Source organism: Furipterus horrens, unplaced genomic scaffold (assembly GCF_987537825.1).
Source record: "Furipterus horrens unplaced genomic scaffold, mFurHor1.1.pri manual_scaffold_20, whole genome shotgun sequence".
Classification (NCBI taxonomy): Eukaryota; Metazoa; Chordata; class Mammalia; order Chiroptera; family Furipteridae; genus Furipterus; species Furipterus horrens.
Genome location: NW_028327190.1, coordinates 2,959,507 through 2,980,728, shown reverse-complemented (window position 1 = coordinate 2,980,728; position 21,222 = coordinate 2,959,507). Strand labels below are relative to the sequence as shown.

Sequence of the window (21,222 nt, the reverse complement as noted above, 5' to 3'; positions counted from 1 at the left end):
CAGCTGCAGCTCCTACTCTTGTTGCTCTTTTGAATTGTTTGGTTAGTCTCTATGTCATTTAATTCTGCTCTCATCTTGATGATTTCCTTCCTTCTACTCGCTCTGGGCTTTGTTTGTTGTTGTTCCTCTAGTTCTTGTAGCTGTAGGGTTAGATGTTTTATTTGAGATTCTTCTATCCTTTTTAGGTAGGCCTGTGTTGCTAAGAACTTTCCTCTCAGGCCTGCTTTCGCTGTATCCCATAGGTTTTTGGTTGTTGTGTGTTCCTTTCCATTTTTTTCCAGAAACTTCTCGATTTATTCTTTGATGTCATTGTTAACTCATTCATTATTTAATAGCATATTATCCATTCTCCATGAGTTTGAAAGGTCTTTGCGTTTTTTCCTTAAGTCCTTTTTATTCGTCTTTCTCTGACTGGCTTATTTCACTTAGCATAATGTTCTCCAGGTCTGTCTATACTGTTACAAAGGGTAAAACCTGCTTGCTCTTCTTTTTTACGACTTAGCAGCATTTAAAACGAAATGCCCCATACTTCTTTTATCTACTCATCTACTGATGGACACTTGGGATGCTTCCGTATCTTGGTGATTGTACATAATGCTGCAATGAACACAGGGGTGCTTATGTCCGTTCAAATTAGTGTTTTGTGTCCCTTCGGATATATCCCCAGAAGTGGGAACATTGGGTCAAAAGGCAGACCTATTTTTAATTTTTTTGAGGTATCTCCATACTGCATCCCAATCAGCATTCCTACCAACAGTACAGGAGGGTTCCCTTTTCTCCACATCCTCACCAGCACTTATTGCTTTTTGACTTATCGATGATAACCCCTCTGACAGGTGTGAGGTTATATCGTATTGTGGTCCTCATTTGCATTTCTCTGATGATCAGTGACATTGAGCACCTTTTCATATGTCTATTGGCTATCTGTATGCCCTCTTTGGAGAACTGTCTATTCAGCTCCTTTGCCCACTTTTTAAGTGGGTTACTTGGGTTTTTGGTGTTGAGTTTTGTAAATTCTTAATGAATTTTGGATATTAACCTCTTATCAGATGTATTGGTGGGTACGTTCTTCCATTCTGTGGGTTGTCTTTTTATTTTGTGGATGTTTTCCTTTGCTGTGCAATAGCTTTTTTAGTTTGATGTAGTCCCATTTGTTTATGTTTTCTTTTGTTTCCCTGGCCTGGGGAGATATATCCAATAAAATATTGCTACAAGCCATGCCTGATATTTTATTGCCTAGGTTTTCTTCTATGACTTTTATGGTTTTAGGTCTAATATTTAAATCTTTAATCCATTTTGAATTTATTTTTGTGTGTGGTGTAAGAATGTGGCCTAGTTTCATTTTGCTGCATGTATCTGTCCAACTTTCCCAAGACCATTTGGTGAGTAAGCATTCTTTAGTCCATTGTGTGTGTGCTTGCTTCCTCTGTCACATATTAATTGAGTGTAAAGGTGTGGATTTATTTCTGGGCTCTCTGTTCTGTTGCACTGATACAGGCATGTGCTTTTTTTATGCCAGAGCCATGCTGTTTTGAATACTATGGCTTAATTGTATAGTTTCACATTAAGTAGCGTGATTTCGCCAACTTTCTTCTTTTCTCTCAGGATCCCTGTTGCCTTTTGCGGTTTCATCTCAACTTTTAAATATTTGTTCTAGCTCTGTGAAATATGCCATGGGTTCTTGATGGAACTTGTGTTGAATCTACAGATTGCTGGGTGGCTTGGACATTTTAATGATGCTAATTCTTCTTATGCTTGAACACAGTATGTGTTTCCACTTGTATCTTCTTCAATGTCTGGTAATTTCCTGAGAAGAGGTCTTTTACATCCTTGGTCAGGTTTATTGCTAGGGATTTTATATTTTTTGAAGCAATTGTGAATGGACTTGTTTTCTCAGTTTCCCTATCCGTTAGTTCGTTATTGGCTTGTAAAATGCAACTGATTTCTGGATATCAATTTTGTACCGCGCTACTTTGTGAAATTCATTTATCCATTCTAGTAACTTCTTGTGGAATCTTTGGGAGTCTCTATGTACAAAAACATTTCATCTGCAAAGAAAGACAGTTTTACTTCTTTCTTTCCAATTTGGATGGGTTTTATTTTTCTTCTTGTCTGATTGCTATGGCTAGGATTTCCAGTACTACGTTGAATAAGAGAGGTGAAAGTGGACATCCCTGCCTTGTTCCTCATCTTGAGGGGAACATTGTAGTTTTTGCCCATTGAGTATGGTGCTGGCAGTTGGTATGTCATATATGGCCTTTATTATGTTTAGGTATGTTTCCTCTATTCCCATTTTGCTGAGAGTTTGTATCAAAAATGGGTGCTGGATTGTATCAAAAGCTTTTTTTGCATCTATTGATATGATCATGTGGTTTTATCCTTCATTTTTTAAATAGGTGAATCACATTTTTTGATTTGTGAATGTTGTGCCAACCTTGCATTTCTGGAGTGAATCCCACTTGATAAAGATCTGTGACCTTTTGGATGCATCGCCATATTTGGTTTGCTAATATTTTGTTGAGGATTTTAGCATCAGTGTTCATCAGGGACTTTGGGCTATATTTTTCTTCCTTTGTAGAATCTTTTACGAGGTTTTGGAATTAGAATAATGCTGGTCTCATAATATGAGTCCGGGAGTCTTCCCTCCCCTTCAATTTTATTTTAAAATGTTTGAGGAGAGGTGTTAGTTCTTCTCAGAATGTTTGGTGAAATTCACCTGTGAAGCCATCTGGTCCAGGGCATTTGTTTGTTGGGAGGTTTTTAAAGATTATTATTACTGCTTCAATTTCACCAGGTGTAATATGTCTACTAAGATTTTCTGATTCATCTTGATTTGTTTTTGAAAGAGTGTGTGTTTCTAGGCATTACTCCATTTCGTTCAGGTTGTCCAGTTTGTTGGCATATTTTATTGTTGTTCGCAATATCTTTTTTATAAGTCTTTGTATTTCTTTGGCGTCAGTTGTTATTTTTCCGCTTACATTTCTGATTTTATTCATTTGCATCCTTTTATTTTCTTGATGAGTCTGGTGAAAGGCCTGCCAATCCTTCTTATCTTTTCAGAGAACCAATTCTTAGATATATTAATCTTTTGTATCTTTTTTAGATTCTATTTTATTTATTCCAGCTGTGATATTTATTATTTCCTTCCTTCTGCTCACTTTGGGTTTTGTTCGTTATTCTTTTTCAAGTTCCTTTCAGTGTAAAGTGAAATCGTTCATTTGAGCTTTTTCTTGTTTTTTTTGAGATAGGCCTGCAATGATATGAATTTATTTCTCAGGATTGCTTGCTTTCCCAGTGTTTTCACAGAGTGTGAATTGTTGTGTCCTTATTTTCATTTGTTTCAAGGTATCTTTTGATTTCTCCCTTGATGTCATTGTTGACCCATTCATTGTTTAATAACATACTTATGTCTTAATATGTGGTCTATCCTAGAAAATGTTCCATGTGCACTTAAAAAGTACATATAGTCTGCTGCTTTGGGATGAAATGCTCTGAAGATATCAATTAAATACATTTGGTCTAATGTGTCATTTAAGGCCGCTCTCTCCTTGTTGGTTTTCTGTATAGAAGATCTATCCATTGAAGTCAAAGGGGCGTGAACATTTCTGACTCTGTCTGTATTCCTGTAGGGTAGTTTGTTTTTAAAAATCAACACATAAAGTTATCATACAACACATAAAGTTATCATACAACCCAGTTATTGCACTCCTCACATTCATCCCTGAGAAATAAAGACTTGTATTCCTACACAACTGTAATAGCATAAACAATAAAACTTTCTAAAAAAATAACTCTGTAATGGTCTCTATCGTGTATTTACATGTAAGTTAGCACATCGTGAATCAGTAAGGTGACAATCAGCAGGCCATTGCAAGGTTAGAGAAATAGACCAAATCTCTCTGCCAAACATAGATCACAACTTGAAGTGAACTTTGTAGTTTTCTACAACAAATACTCTAATACCATTTTCTATGATAAACATCCATGGTCTCAAGGTGGAACAATTAACAACAACAACAACAAAACCAAACATTTCAATGTCCTCTAAATGTTTTTGTTTTAGCTAAGGAGACTGATCAGCACATCTTTAAAAAACAAAAAAGAAAACAAAACAAGTAAGTATAGATTCAACTTAAAATTTACTTTAAAGGTTATGTAAATATTAGTTGACCTTCTCTTGTCTTTCTAAGCAAAAGTTAATGGTTAGTTTATCACATAACAAACTCAAAAGCAGCTGCTTCCACTACAGTCCCTGCTATTGAATTTTAAGGCATCAAGTCTTGACATAATTTGCATCAAGCCTGGATTAAAGATGTCTAAAACGTATCATTTTCTTAGCCCACTTTATGACCTAGAAAAGCTTATTTGGACACAAACGTTCTGTGAGACAGCCTTTTCATTATTCAGGTAAATATCAGGTAACATTTTCTAATAATAATAATAATGAGCGTGAGATGAAACTTGGAAGTGATGGATGCATTATGACAGATTGTAATAATGGTCACGGATGTGTGCTTACGCTGAAACTCATCAAGTTGTATACGTTAATATGTACAGCTTTCTATATGTCAAGCATATAAAATGATTTTTAAAAAGAGCTGTTCAAAAGGGAGTAGGTTGCTTGGAAAGTAACAAGTTTTTTTGCTTCAGCGAAAGTATTAAATAACCTTCCTAGAAGTTTGAGGAGAGCATATCTAATATCTAATTCAATTAGAAGATTCAGAACGGGCCAGCCCAAGGGTACCATCGACACCGAGTGACACTGTCCTTACTTTCAAATGCTGGTGCCTCATGAGTCCTTCCACTGTTTCTCCTCACCCTGGAATTGGGGACCATTGAAACTGTATTCAGAGAAAATTATAAATGTATATCTTTTAGGCACAGAACTCATAGAAATGTGCATAAGCCAAACTGTAATGTTGATCAAGACTCTAACCTGAGGCTTTTATTTCTTGTCTCTCGTTCCAGTTCAGACGTTACCTGCTCCTTCCGGTGTCCACACTCCTGCCTCTGAATTCCTGTGTGGTACAGGCATAAAACTGGAGAACCTGTCAGTGCAGGAGGAAATTCCTCCATTCATCAGGCAGCAGGTTTCCTTCAAAAACTTTCTTCTTCCAGGAGAGGCTGCATGAAGTCCATCACCTCTTCACTTTAGTCTGAAGAATCAATTAAAGAGGATCAGGAAGCTGGGGGACCGTCACTCCGAGGCCCGGGAGGGAGAAAAATGCTCTTTGTTTTGCCTTTGTTTCCCTCCAGCTGGAGGGCGGCCTGGATAAACAGCTGCTGGGAAACTCACTGGGTGGCTTGAGCCTCTTTATTTGTTAATTGCAAAGCAGTGGAGACAAAATTGCGTCCAAGAACTGCAGCTATGAGGAACAAGTCAAAGGTAAGGAAGAGAGATTAAGCAGAGTAAGCTACCTCATATACCCTCTGCTGCCTTTTCCTCCAAATGTGGTTCTCCAGAGGCAGCAGCTGTTAACATTGAATTTACTTCATCAAGCAAGGTGAATTAGGGAGAGCCCCATTTAGGGAAAGTACCTGCAAATCACCCACACACCTGCTGCCACCTATTCATCAATGTAAACCTGTTCTAGTTTTTTTTTTTTTTTTTTTTTTTTTTTTTTTTTTTTTTTTTTAAGGCTGGTCTTCCTGGAGTGACACTGGCCTCATTTCAGCCAACTATTATTATCCCCATTTACAGATGAGAAACATTGCTATGTTCTTGTCTAATACCGGAAAGCTAGGGATTTAGAACATGGTCGGTACCCTTTGAGAAGCTTAATGCTTCCTTAAAAACTTTGTGCCAGATTTCTCCCTCTTGCTTTTCCTGAGTTGCTTTTTACACTGCCTGGTGTCTTGGGAGGCTGGCTAGTGAACTATATGAGGCCTTGCCCTCCAGATTCCAGGTGGCATCAGCCAGGAGGATCCCTGAGGAGATCAGAAAGGGGAGGAGAGCAGGTTCCCTTCAGACCCATGTGGAGCGGTGCTGGGTGGACCCCACCATCAGTATCTCTCCCTCTAGGCGCCCCTTTCTCCTCACTTCCCCTTCCAGGTGCTGGGAGCTCAGTATACCTGGGTGTGGTGAGGGCTTACCTGTCACAAAGGCAGGAGTAAACTTCCCTTTTCGTTGTGATCTTCCTGTCTTCTGCCTACACTTCTTTGAACAGACCACTTTATTAAGCACTGCTTAAATATCCTAACTTTGAACTATCCTAACCGTCTGTTTCCTGGAACCCTGAAACAAGTGTCAATCTTACATAAAGCAGACAACTGTTTGAGAGAATATAACATACTAACTTGTTGTTAAGAACTGTAGCTTTTGAAGATGGAGGAATTGTGAAGAATCGATATGCAAGATCTCTATCAAGCCCAAGGGCCACTATGGCATGGACGTGCCATTTATGATCCAGGAGAAGCTTCTGTGTTCCTCAAGCCTACTACATAGGACTCAGAGCACAATATTAAAGAGGCTTTCTTTTGTCTTTGTTACAGCTTCCCCTTGACACGTGATTTTGAAAGAAACCATCCTATATAGATGAAGAATGGCTGTCAAAGTTACTGCTGTAGTGGAAGGCAGTGAACCCTATATTTTCTTTTCTGGAAAGAAGGTACCTGAAAGTTACAGGGGTTTTCAACTACCTGTGATGAGGATGCCCAATGTGATGGCAGAGTGGGAGGCAGGGAAAGGTCAAGTGCAGACCTAGGAAGTAAAGATGGTATATGGAGTCTGCTCCGCCTACCCCCAATGCATTCTTCCAATGTTTAGAACTCGACCTTCATCTTTCACAAGAACAGCTCAAGAAACAAAATGGAGGCAACCTGTGTTCCCAATCCTTATGGTTCAGCAGCATAATGAAGTGTGCAGGATTGTAGTGAAAACTGTGCAGAAACATGGGAACGGTGTACGATATAAAATTGAATAAAGTAGAACATGAAGCAGTGCATATGCCATGGTTACATCTGAAAAGATATACATGTACACAGATTCTGGAAGGGCACAACAGCAACAAAAATCTAGTGTGTTGGAGTGATAAAGCTCTAGGTTTCCTTTCTCTGATTTTTGGTCTTTTGTGTCTTTGTTGGAAGAGATAGAGGGCCTCTCTTTTGAGATTTTTTATTTATTTATTCTTAGAGAAGGGAAGGGAGGGAGAAAGAAGAGAGAAACATTGGCGTGAGAGAGAAACATCGATCGGTTGCCTCTCTTACAGGTGCCCCAATGGGGACCTGGCCTGCAATCCAGGCATGTGCCCTGAGCAGGAATTGAACCAGTGACTTCTCACTTTAATGGATGATGCCCAACCAGTTGAGCCAAACTGGTTAGGGCACTACTTGGCCTATTGACCCATTGTATATCTTGCTCAGAATGCCAGGACTAAAACATTTTTATTTTAATCAGAGTTTCCCTCAACTCAGGGATTCCTTGAATCTGCATGTTTATTCCCAAGTAACTTATTGAAATCCCTTACTTGCTATTAAGTTGAAACCTGAGCCTGCCAGTAGTACCTGCATGTGGGTATCCCTTCCAGATTTTTCATGAAATTTACCCTGAGGGCCCTCATGGGTGGGCTCCCTTCCTCTTTTGAATGCTGATTCTTACATTGGTTTGGCCATATCTCTGCAGGGCTTTTCTTAAGGGACAAAGGAAGTGTTTAAGGCCTGTCTCTGAAGTATTGTTATTTCCAAACACAATTCTTTTATTTTTTACTCTTTTCAAAGCAGCAGAAATGCATACATTTTTGCAAAGAGATGAGAGGTTGTTTAGCTATTGAACTATACTTTGGCTATTACAATAACTAATGATTAGACGAGGGGATTACCCTGGAAAGGGCTACCATTTGAAAACTTCACCTTTTTCATAAAGTAATTAAAAATGATTGCAGACAAGTTTCCTCTTCTTCTCTTCCCCCAGCTCCCTACTATTCTTTTTGCTCACTCCTCTCTCCCTCCCTAACCTGAACTTGATTGACTAATTCATGAGGTATCTTGACCCCCTTCTTCCTTGCTGCCTCTTACCAAAGGATATGGGAAGCCAGAGTTTCTGGTGGCCAGGGCTGGCCACGTGACCCAATTATGGCCAAGGAAACATAAATGGAAATGTGTTAGGGGGCTTCCGGGACAGACCTGGCTTCTCCATGAAAAGGACAGAGAAGGGAGATCATCGGTAGAGCCTATTTCCCCATCTTCCTGTCTTGAAGGCAGACAGAATCTCTGGGTTTGCAACAGCAATCTTGTCCCCGCGACACAACCAGCATTCAGATGAAAAACGCAAAGATGGCAGAGTAGAAATAGTGCAAGAGCCTGGTCTTTGATGACCTTTTTTCCCAGCTGAGCCAGTGATGGCACACCACCCCCATCGAACTTAATGTCAGTGATAAAAGCAAAGCCCTGGTTCAATACTCTGTGAATTACTATGACCTGCAGAGGAAGCCATTCAAAACTGATACATACCCTTCACCCTTTTTTCCTTCTTTTCATCTGCCTCCCCTTTTGTGTTTTCTTCTTTCCCTGTATGGGCTGAATGCTCCCTCCATTCATATGTTGAAGTTCTAACCTCTAGTACCTCAGAATGTGACTGTATTTGGAGATACTTAAAGAGGTAATCAAATTAAAATAAAATCAAAGTGGGCGTGGATTTAAAAAGAGGAAATTTAGACACAGAGATGGACAGAGAACAGACATGTACAGACACAGGGAGATGGTCATCTATACGCTTAAGAAAGACACCTCTGAAGAAATCAACCGTGATGATACTTTTATCTTAAGCAAGCCTCCAGAAATGTGAGAAACTACATTTCTTTTGTTTAAAAAAGTAATAAGTAAAAAGCAGCTGAAATTCATTCTCTCATAGTTACAGAGGCCAGAGAAGTCTAAGATCAACGTGTTGGCAGGTTGGTTTCTTGTGAGAGCTTCCTGTTTTGCTGGAAATCTGTGGTACACCTGACCCCCAACTTTGTCTTTGCATGGTTTCTCCCTGTGTCCAGGGCAGCAATCATAATGAATCGAGGCCACCCTAATAACGTCATTTTAACTTGATCACTTCTGTAGAGACCCTGTCTCCAAATTAAGGTCATGTTCTGAAGTTCTGCACATTAGGACTTAGGCATGTGAATTTGAAAGGGACACAATTCAACCTACAACACTACCCAAGCTAGAAACCCTAGAGTGAGCTTTGAGTGTTCCCTCTCTCTGCTCCCTGACTCCAATCTTGAACCAAGCTCTGTTGCTTCTCTTCTTGTCTGCTCCAAAGTCTGCACTTTCATCTTCAGGTGACCTCTGTCCCCAACACATCTTCTCCAGTAAGCTTTTCCTGAAAACTGCTATAGTCCTAAGGTCGCACAGTACTAGGTTTGTTACATTGCTCTAGCTGTTTGAGGACACACAGTCACTCTCTAGCACTTCTGAAATCAAATTGGAAAGCCCCTTCCTTGTTCCAGAGCTCTCCATACCTCCCTCATAAATCACCACTCCCTGGGGAGGCTGCCTCGTCCTCAGGAGACACCACGTCCTATATGTTTCTTCTTCCAAGCCTTTATGCAATTTCCATTGCTTAGAATATGCTTCTCTGACTGTTCTAAACTTATAAAGACCAGCCTAAGTCATACTTATTAGTGGCAACCTTTCCCGATGGTTCCCTTCTTAGAATCTTACTAGGTTGTACTATACTCAATATTTACCACTCTGTTCTTCCTTCCTTTCTTCCTTTCTTCCTTCCTTCTTTCCTTCTTTTCTTTCTTTCTTTCTTTCTTTCTTTCTTTCTTTCTTTCTTTCTTTCTTCCTTCCTTTCTCTCTCTCTCTCACTCTCTCTTTCTTTTTCTTTCTTTCTTCCTCTCTCTCTCTCTCTCTTCTCTCTCTCTCTCTCTCTCTCTCTCTCTCTCTCTCTCTCTCTCTCTCTCTTTTACCATTTTAATATGTGAGTCTGTTCAAGCAAGCTGGGTTATCAAACTAAAGAGGTTCGCCACTTGAGGTGCTCTAATCAAGAAGGAGGCATGGTAGTTTTATTTTGAGGTAGATGGAATTGACATAGTCCAAATGTCAGACATGGAATTCAAAACAATGATGGTGAAGAAGCTCAATATACTCGACAACCTCAAAAACAACTACGACAACCTCCAAGGAAGTTACCAACAGCTGCAAGAAAATTACAGGGAACTTGCAGAGAACTACACCAGCATAAAAAAGACATAGAAACTATCAACAAGAACCAGGAAGAAATGAAGAATGCAATCTCTGAACCGAATAACACAGTAGAAGCAGTCAAAAGCAGAGTAAACGAGGTAGAGGATTGTATTAGTGAGTTAGAGGACAATGTAGGAAAAAATTCTCAGACGATACAGCAAAATGAAAAAAGATTTAAAAAGTATGAAGAAGAGATAAGGGAGTTGCAGGATAGCATAAGGAAGAGCAATATAAGAGTAATCAGAATCAAAGAGGAATCAGAAGAACAAGGAATAGATAAACTGATAGGAAAAATAGTGACAGAAAAATTTCCCAACCTGATGAGAGAAAGAGTTATGCAAGTCCAGAAAGCACAGAGAGTTCCAATAAAGAGGAACCCCCCAAAACCCACTCCAAGGCACATCATAGTTAAAATGGCAACATTCCAAGACAGAGAATCCTAAAATCAGCAAGAGAAAAACAGCAAATAACTTACAAGGGAGCTCCAATAAGGCTGTCGACCGATTTCTCAACAGAAACACTACAAGCCACAAGGGAATGGTCAAAAATATTTCAAGCAATGAAAAACAAAGGCCTACAACCAAGAATATTCGACCCGGCAAGGCTCTCACTCAAAATAGAAGGGGAAATAAGGAGTTTCTCAGACAAAGGAAGACTAAAAGAATACATCTCCACCAAACCAGCATTGCAAGAGATGCTAAAGGGAATAGTCTAAGAAAAAGAAAGAGAAAAAAAAATTTATATATATATATATACATAAAGAGTAGAGGAACAGAGGTTCAAAGGGAAATGAATAAATACATGTTGAGAATAACCTTAAATGTAAAAGGATTAAATGCCCGAATTAAAAGACCAGCCAAGTGTCGCTGGTTCGATTCCCAGTCAGGGCACATGACTCGGTTGCACATCAGGTCCCCAGTTGGGGGCGCGAGTGAGAGGCAACCACACAGTGATGTTTCTCTCCCTCTCTTTCTCCTTTCCCTCTCTCTAAAAATAAATAAATAAATAAACAAACAAATAAATTATTAAAAAAAAAAAAGAAGATATAACACTGATAAACATATATGCACCCGACATAGGAGCACCCAAATACATAAAGCAAATACTAGAAGACCACAAGAAGGATATTAACAACGACACACTCATAGTAGGGGACTTCAACACTCCATTATCAACAACAGACAGATCATCCAAGCAAAGAAACACCAAGGATATACAGGCATTGAACAACACACTAAACCACACGGAATTAACTGATATATATATATATATATATATAGAACTTTTCACCCCAAAGAAGCAAAATGTACATTCTTTTCAAAGGCACATGGGACGTTTTCAAAGATAGACCATATGATAGGACACAAAACAAGCCTCAACAAATTCAAGAAAATTGAAATGATATCAAGCATCATTTCAGACCACAATGCCTTGAAACGAAACATCAACCTCAGAGAAAAGAATCAAAGACACCCAAACTCATGGAGAATGAATAACACGCTATTAAATAACGAATGGGTTAACAATGACATCAAAGAGGAAATCAAGAAATTTCTAGAAACTAATGACAATGAACACACAACAGCCCAAAACCTATGGGACACGGCAAAAGCAGTCCTAAGAGGGAAGTTCATAGCAATACAGGCATATCTGAAAAGAACAGAAGAAGCTCAAGTAAAAAAAAAACAAACAAAAAATAAAACTAATCCTAAAGCTACAAGAACTAGAACAACAGCAACAAACAAAGCCTAGGGCAAGAAGAAGAAAGGAAATCCTCAAGATCAGAGCAGAATTAAGTGACATAGACACTAAATAAACACTCCAAAAAATCAACAAAACCAAGAGCTGGTTCTTTGAAAAAATAAACAAAATCGACAAGCCTCTAGCCAGGTTCATCAAGAAGAAAAGAGAGAAGACACAAATAAACAAAATCAGAAAGGAAAGAGGAGAAATCACGACTGATACCTCAGAAATACAAACAATTGTAAGAAATTACTACAGACAACTGTATGGCAAGAAATTCGACAACCTAGAAGAAATGAACAAATTTCTAGAAACGTATAACCTTCCAAAACTGAACCAAGAAGAAGTAGAAAGTCTCGACAGACCAATAACAAAGGAGGAAATTGAAACAGCGATCCAAAAGCTCCCTGCACACAAAAGCCCTGGACCGGATGGCTTCACAGGCAAATTTTACAAAACATTGAGGGAAGAACTAACTCCTACCCTAACCAAACTATTCCAAAAAATCCAAGAAGAGGGAAAAAATCCCAAACTCTTTCTACCCTAATTCTAAACCAGGTCAAGACACAACGAAGAAAAAGAACTACAGGCCAATATCACGGATGAACATAGATGCTAAAATCCTCAATACGATTTTGGCAAACAGGATCCAGCAATACATCAAAAAGATCATACACCATGATCAAGTGGGATTCATCCCGGGGATGCAAGGATGGTTTAATATTCTCAAAGCAATAAATATAACACATCACCTAAACAAAATGAAAGACAAAAATCACATGATCCTATCTATAGATGTAGAGAAAGCATTTGATAAAGTACAACACCCATTGATGATGAAAACACTCAGCAAAATGGGAATAGAGGGAGCATACGTTAACATAATTAAGGCTATATAGGAGAAGCCCGAAGCCAACATCATACTCAATGGACAAAAACTGAAAGCGTTCCCCTGAAATCAGGAACTCGACAAGGCTGTCCACTCTCTCCACTCCTATTCAACATAGTGTTGGAAGTCCTAGCCACAGCAATCAGACAAGACAAAGAAATAGAAGGCATCCAAATTGGGAAAGAAGACGTAAAATTATCACTATTTGCAGATGACATGATAGCATACCTAGAAAACCCTATAAACTCCACTAAAAGACTACTCGATATAATAAGTGAATTTGGCAAAATAGCAGGGTACAAAATAAGTATACAGAAATCTAAGGCATTTCTGTACACCAAAAATAAACTATCGGAGACAGAGGCAAAAGAGAAAATACCATTTACTATAGCAGCAAGAAAAACAAAATACCTAGGAATAAACTTAACCAAAGAGATAAAAAGACCCGTACACTGAAAATCACGCCACATTGAAGGAAGATACAAAAAAAATAGAAGCAAATACCATCTTCTTGGATGGGAAGAATCAACATCATCAAAATGGCCCTACTACCCAAAGCAATTTACAGATTCAATGCAATCCCTATTAAAATGCCATTGGCATATTTCACTGACCTAGAACAAATACTCCAAAAATTCATATGGAACAAAAAAGACCCCGAATACCAACAGCAATCTTGAGACAGAAGAACACAGCAGGAGGAATCACGATACCAGACATCAAACAATACTACAAAGCCACTGTGATCAAAACAGTCTGGTACTGGCATAAGAACAGACACATAGATCAGTGGAACACAATAGAGAGTCCAGAAAAAAACCCAGGCCTCTATGGTCAACTAATCTTTGATAAAGGAGGAAGGGACATAAAATGGAGTGAGAAGAGCCTCTCTAACTAATGGTGCTGGGAAAACTGGACAGGGACGTGCAAAAAAATGAAACTAGACCACCAACTTACACCACACACGAGAATAAACTCAAGATGGATTAAAGACTTAAATGTAAGACGTGACACCACAAAAGTCCTAGAGGAAAACGTAGGCAGGAAAATTTCAGATATCCCACGTAACAATATCTTCACGGATACATCTCCTAAGGCAAGAGAAATAAAGGAAAAAATAAACAAATGCGACTACATCAAACTAAAGAGTTTCTGCTCAGCAAAAGAAAACATCAGCACGATGAAAAGGAAACCAACCATATGGGAAAACATATCTGCCAATGATATCGCAGACAGGGGACTGATCTCCAAAATATATAAGGAGCTTATATGACTCAACATCAAGAAAATAAACAACCCAATTAAATAACGGGCGAAGGACCTGAACAAACACTTCTCCGAAGAGGACATACAGAAGGTCCATAGGCACATGAAAAAATGCTCAACATCATTGGCCATCAGGGAGATGCAAATAAAAACCACAATGAGACACCACTTTACACCTGTCAGAATGGTCATCATCAACAAATCAACAAACAACAAATACTGGCCAGGATGTGGAGAAACGGAAACCTACTGCACTGTTGGCGGGAATGCAGACTGGTGCAGCCACTATGCAAAACAGTATGGAATTACCTCAGAAAACTAAAAATGGAACTGCCTTTTGAAACAGCGATTCCACTGCTAGGATTATACCCGAAAAATCCTAAAACCCTAATTCAAAAAAACCTATGCACCCCTATGTTAATAGCAGCCCTGTTTACAATAGCTAAGTGCTGGAAACAGCCTAAGTGCCCATCTGTAGATGAGTGGATCAAAACACTGTGGTACATTTACACAATGGAATACTATGTAGCAGAAAGAAAGAAGGAACGCCTGCCATTTGCGACAACATGGATGGAACTAGAGAGAATTATGCTTAGTGAAATAAGCCAGGCAAAGATAGCAAAATACCGTATGATATCACCTAATACAGGAAACTAAAGAGCAACACAAACAAACGAACTGAATAGGACAAAGACTAGAATAGCAGTCAGTAGTGGGGAGGGGGGAGGGAGAGAAGGGGGATAAGTATGGGAAGGGACTAGTCAAGGAATGTGTATAAACGACTCATGGACATGGACAATGGGGAGGGATATGATTGTGGGAGAAGGGATGGGCTGGGTGGGGGGAGCAATGGGGGAAAATGGGACAACTGTAATTGAAAAACCAAAAAATAAATAAATAAAAGGAAAAATAAATAAATAAAACAAACCAGCAAACATAAAACAAGCGAAATTATCATTGAGTGTTACCTCTGACCACAAAGGAATCGATAACAAAAGTAACAGGAATATCCCCAAATACTTTGAAACTAAACAATGCACCACATTGATCAAAGGGGAAATATTAAGGCAAATAAAAACGCATTGAACTGAATGAGTATGAAAATACAATACATCAAAGTTTGTAGGACACAGAGCACTGCTGCAAGAGAAATTTATAGCCCACTGTCTATATTAGAAAAGAGGAAACGTCTAAAAGTCAATCTAAGCTCCAAATCAAGACTAGAAAAAGAAGAGCAAAATAAATCCAAAGCAAAGATAAAGTAGGGAATATTCAAGATAAAAGCAAAAATTGATGAAATAGAAAATAGAAAAATCAATAGAGAAAATTAATAAAACAGAACGCTGGTTCTTTGCAAAGATCAATAAAATTGACAAACCTCTAGCAAGACTGACAATTAAATACAAATTAGCAATAGCAGAAATGAAACAAAGGATATCATTACAGACCCTATGATAGATATAAACTTGACAACTTAATTGAAATGGAAAAATCCCTTGGAAATCACAAACGACCAGGATATACTCAGTATTTAATACATAATTTGAATAGTTCCATTGTTTTAAAGGGATTACATTTGTAATTAAAAAAAGTCTTTTGGCCCAAAATATTTCACTGGAGAATTAAACTAAATGTTTAAAGAATAACTAACATCAATTCTATACCATCTCTCTAAGACACAGAAGAGGAGGAAATACCTTACAACAACTTATATGAGAACACTTTTACCATGATACCAAACCATACAAAGACAGTATGAGAAAAGAAAACTACAGACCGATATCCCTCATGAAAATAGACTCAAAATCTTTAGCAAGCTGTTGCAAACAGAACGTAGCCAAATATAAGAAGTATGTTATATGCCATGACCTAGTGAGGTTTATTCTAGGGATGCGAGGCTGGTTCAAAAAAATCAATCCACGTTAATAGGCCAAGGAATCCATGAGCACAAAAAGAAAGCTATGAGAGCTAATAAACCAGCTCAAGGGTACAGGACATAAGATCATACAAAACTCAGTTGTATTTCTATTGAATTGTATTTCTATTTCAATTGTATTCATTTGCAAGAAACAATGTGAAAATAAAATTAAGACAATTCTACTTATGATGACATCAAAAATAATAAAAGACTTAGAAAATAAATGTAATCAAAGAACTACAAGACTTGTACACCGAGACCCACAAAATATCGAGAGAAATTAAAGACCTAAACAAATGTAAAGACATCCCATGTTCATCAAGTAGGATACTTAATATTGTTAAGATGGCAGCCCTCAAATTGATCTACAGAATCAATACAATCTGTATCAAAATCTGTGCAGAGAAGAGTTAACATAGTGGGCCCGACAATGCTATCGTTTTTGAAAATCCTGCTTGCAAGATTGGCCCTTGGCTGGGATCTAGGAACTTGGATTTGGTCGGAGGGAAGGGCTCCCACTATCCCAACTGATGAGAGTAGCTTATTGTACCTTAACTGTTTGTGCAAACAATATGATTTATGGTGAACAACAGCTTTCCCCCTGGGACTCTGGGATTTTGGTATGTGCTAGGCAGAGGGTGCCTGGAGGACCAGCCCCTAATGAAAGCCCTTGGCACTGTCTCTAATGAGCTGTCCTCATAAACAGCATTTCCACACAAGTTGTCACAACTCTTCATTGCAAAAAGCTATACTAAGTGAAAGCAGTCACAACAGACTACCTATTATATGGTTCCATTTATATTAAATGTTCAGAATAAGTCAATCTATACATCCACAAAGCAGATTACTGGCCGCCAACAGCTGGAGAGGTATAGAGTTGGGGGAGTTACGATAGCTAAAGGGCATGAGGTTTCTTTTTTTGGTGATGAAGATGTTCTAGAATCTATTTTGGTGATGACTGCACAACTCTGTGAGTACACTGAAAGTCACTGAATTGTACACTTTATATGGATGGTATTTGAATTAGGTGTCAATGAAGCTGTTATACAATTACAGTGGGTAATAAAATATATTGGTTCTTTAAAAAGTCTGTTGAAGAGTGACAGGAAAGACTCCATGGAACCAGTGAGGAAGTTGGTTCAATAAGCCAGGCAATTTGTACCAAAATAGTCCAATGTTCTTGGTCACGGCCAAGCAGTTCTATATGGTTCTGGGCACAGCAATTCTTGAACAACCGTTATCAGTAATTTTCTTTCTTTAAAAAAAAATTGCTATATAACAGACATATAACAAACATATCAGTTTTCGATGCACACACTGATTTTGAATTATATAAATAGCCTTAAGCACTTACTAATATATATGAACCTAATAGTACCCCTGGCAGGAGAAATGACAATGAGTAAAACACACTCATTCTGTATTTGGAAAGGTAACGCTCATAATGAAATAACTACCAACACACGAAAGAACATGATACGTGCCAAAGCAAGGCTAAAATACAACTGCTAAGGATTTCAGAGGACATGTTGTTCGGCACACCATTATTGCCAGTACAGTCACTGTTGTCATATTCAGCCCAACATCACCAAGAATGATTACTGAGTGTCTAAGTACATGAGCAACTCTTAAGAGTCTATACAGAGAGTTAGGCGAAGTTCTTCCTTGAACCTAACACATCTTTTTGATGGGACTACTAAGGAAATAGTACATTAATGTTATAAGTGTGTCATCTCTATTATAAATAATTATGAAATATTAGGTTATAAATGTAACATACATAAAACGGCAGGTTTTCGGATGCAAGTTATTCTAGAGGGGGGATTCGCCGAGTTCCCTTTTAATTTGAGGAATGCCTTGGCAAAATGGGTTTTTGTATGGAGTGATCTTGTACCGTGTGGAAACACGTTTCCCAAGCAGCTGCGAACTCCTAGTGGCCACACGAACTCATTACCATCTAGCTTTGAGAGCAACAGGCACAGAAAGGTTAAGTCTGACATCCCTGCGGGGCAACTACCTGACAAAGCTGAAGACTAGGGCAGTCTTCATCCTATTTAAATGTCCCTAAAACCAGGGGCGATCCTGAAGGGTGTGTGGGCGGATCGATGCCTATAAGCACTATGAGGGAACCTGAAGAGGTTTATGCTTCCAGATCCCCTTTCTTTCCTCCGAGGCCTTTGTTTGAAACATTTATTGACAAATAAAGACACTCTCTGGAGGGAAGGAGAAAAACTGTCAGCAACTAATATTACATTTAAATACTTTTCTGTCAGAAAAGTTTGTTGGTCTGATAAAAAACGAAAAAGAATCCCGACTAACAGCCTAGTTTCCTCAGCCACTTCTCCAGCTCTGACATAAACATTTTTTTAAAGCACCATTAACAAGCCATACATGGATTGAAAGCTAAAGCTACACACGGGAGAGCCGCTCCCCACCAGTCAGTAACGGAAAAAAGACGAAACAAAACAGAACATAACAAAACAAACAGATGAGGGGCAGAGGGATAAGGGACTAACCGCCTCGGAATTACCACGTCAGACCAGCGGCCTCACGACCGACGGTTTCAGACCAACCGCCTCACACTAACGGCCAACAGGTGGTGCGCCGACCCTAGCATGCTCACCGGCAGGGCGAGATAACCGATCAACACTTTTCAACCAGGCTTGAAACCACCAGAGAGGGCCAAAAATTCAGACTAGGTACCTTTTACCCTTGCTTTTTTTGCTATGGGGATTCCTCTTCTGCATCTTCGGACCCTAGAAGAGAGTAAACGCGTGCTAATCTCTGAGCACACACACGTAAACCCCCGTCCCCAAGATAATGGAAGCGGCTCGTACTGGAAGTGGCTCATACCGGAAGTGGCTGAACCACCAATCAAATGGCCTCTCTGGGCTCCATTTTGCCGTTAATAAAACCTGGATTAAAATAGTACCCATATCATACAGCTGCGTGAGAAATAAATGAGATAAGGCATGCAAAACACAGCACCGGGCAAATGTTCAGACCTGCAGAGTTAGAAACGCTGGGAGGGGGCCCAACTATCTGTTTCAATACGCTCTCCAGGTGATTCTGAGGCATGCCTGAAGTGTGAGTTTTTGCTTTATGAAGAACGCTGCCCACTCAAATAGCTAACCAAAATCTTTGTTATTATTTCAGATTCCATGACTCCATGCTTTCTGAATTATGTTTCCTGCCTGAACTTTCAAAACCGTTATTTGTTTCTTGAGCCCAACTCTGTAGCCCGTATCACCACGGATACGAAGAGAAAGAGAGAACCTGTCTTCAAGGTTTCAGTGTAGGTGATCCAAGAATAGGAAAAGTTGATTAAACCTAATGGTCACAGTATCATTGCATAAACTAAATTAGGGAGGCTAAATCTGAGGCTGAAAGATACTTGGTGGCACTGACAGGCAGACCAGTTTCATGAAGGCTGATAGTTCGGTTCAGTTCAACTTCATGTTGCCATTATTCATAATAATTACATTACAAACACAGGTTCCATTTTTATTAATAGCTCTTTCAAATCAAATACAAACTGAAAGCATAGTTAAAGTGTGATTTGTATGGCTATTCACAAGTTTGTATGGAGGAGAAGATATTTGGATAGAATAAACAAGGCTAGAAAATGAATGATGGTCTTAGGGGGAAAAAAAGGTGACCAAAGCTTCTGGGTTTAACATATTTATGTTTGTCTCTTAGAGGATAACCTAAGTGCATACTACTTTACACATATCCACACACTAATGTAGCATGTTCCTTTTTTTTTTTTTTTTTGACTCTGAACATCCTTTCTTCCCCATCTGTCAGTACGGGACACTCTGAGAGCCTCAGCAGCTTAAGAGAAAGAAGAGGCAGTACCATATGACTGAGCCTCCTTGCATTTTCATTACTGGTTTATCATCCAAAAACTGCTCTTGTTAGCCTCCAGGATGACAAGGTTGGGGTACCATGGGACAGGGCTCTAATCATCAATAAGAGTTCTCTCTTTGTCGTTTGGAGGATTTGATAAGACATTTTTCCAGGCCCAGATCACAGATTTTCCCTTCTGGGCTTGGAGACACAGAGGGTTTTTTGTTTGTTTGTTTGTCCGTTTGTTTGTTTGTTTTGTTTTTTTAACCTTAGGGATATACATTCTTGTGCTTGGAGAATAAATAAACATTTCCTTTCTTTGCTTCTTATTCCATAGACATGAGCCAGACACAGGAGCTCCAACTTAAATATCAGAAGTTCCCCGTGACAAAAGAGTGGTAAAGGAAAAACAAGTTCTATACTGTGGATTTTAGCCCATCGCTATTGACGAAAGCTCCCTTCTTGACCAAAATTAATTTTTAATAAAAGCTGTGTGTATTTAAGGTATATAACATAATGGTTTGATATAGTCAGGCTTATCTGAACCTTCTTCTCAATTAGGCCTCACCTTTGGCTTATAAAAACTCCAACTTTCGGTTTTTATGAGCTCAAGGCATGTCCTTAGAATGATGATCCCAGCCTCCTTAATATACCGGCCTGAGAAAGCTCAACATTGCCAAAAGAATTCCCTGTCTGTTTCAGCCAAAACCTGACCATGGGCCCCTGCCTCCCCTCCCTTTTCATAGAGCATTTACAGAACTTGTAATTGTAAATCCTTTCTCTGTCCCTTTGAGACATATCTTCTACAACCCAGAAATATCTGTTTCCAGGACCTGGGAGCCATCCCTTCGAAATGTAATCATCAAGAAAGACAGAGCCTCTGTTTCCCAATCTCTATGGAAGGATAGGACTTCAACTTTGATAAGTGCCAGTTAGCAAACGCAGAGGCCCTGATCATGGTGATCAAACTCCGTTGGCCCCCAAAATGTCCCTCAATACTTTTCCTTTAGCACACCCCAGCATTTAAAGGGCTCCTGCCTTTTGTTGCACTGGAGTTGAGCTCTAGTTATCTAAAGTCTCTCCTCTACTGCAGTAGCCTGAATAAAATCTACCTTGCCACCTTTAACAGATGTCCAGCTCTGTTTCTCTTCGATGCCATGAACTAAAAAGATCAGAACTGGACAACAAGTTTAAGACATGAAATCCTAGAGGTAACAGGGAAAGTAACAAATGAAGTCAGACCAAGACTATGAAACCCTAGCGTTTAGGAGAGTCATCTCAACCGATCTTTTAAAACTTCAGATGCAGTTCTTCTCATGTAGGAGGTTAAAGTGGAGACATGTGGAAAAAATAAAAGGAGAGAACAAAATAATACTTGAGC

The 21,222-nt window shown here is 39.1% G+C and overlaps 1 protein-coding gene across 1 annotated transcript in view; it reads left to right on the top strand.

Annotated features, from left to right (window-relative positions):
- LOC149990258 (A-kinase anchor protein 4-like) overlaps positions 1-21,222 on the top strand; it is a 40,640-nt gene that overhangs the window by 8,858 nt on the left and 10,560 nt on the right. The window contains exon 2 of the mRNA XM_090265512.1: positions 4,969-5,090. Within this exon, the coding sequence (XP_090121638.1) occupies positions 4,969-5,090 (122 nt within the window). The remainder of the gene's footprint in view (positions 1-4,968; positions 5,091-21,222) is intronic.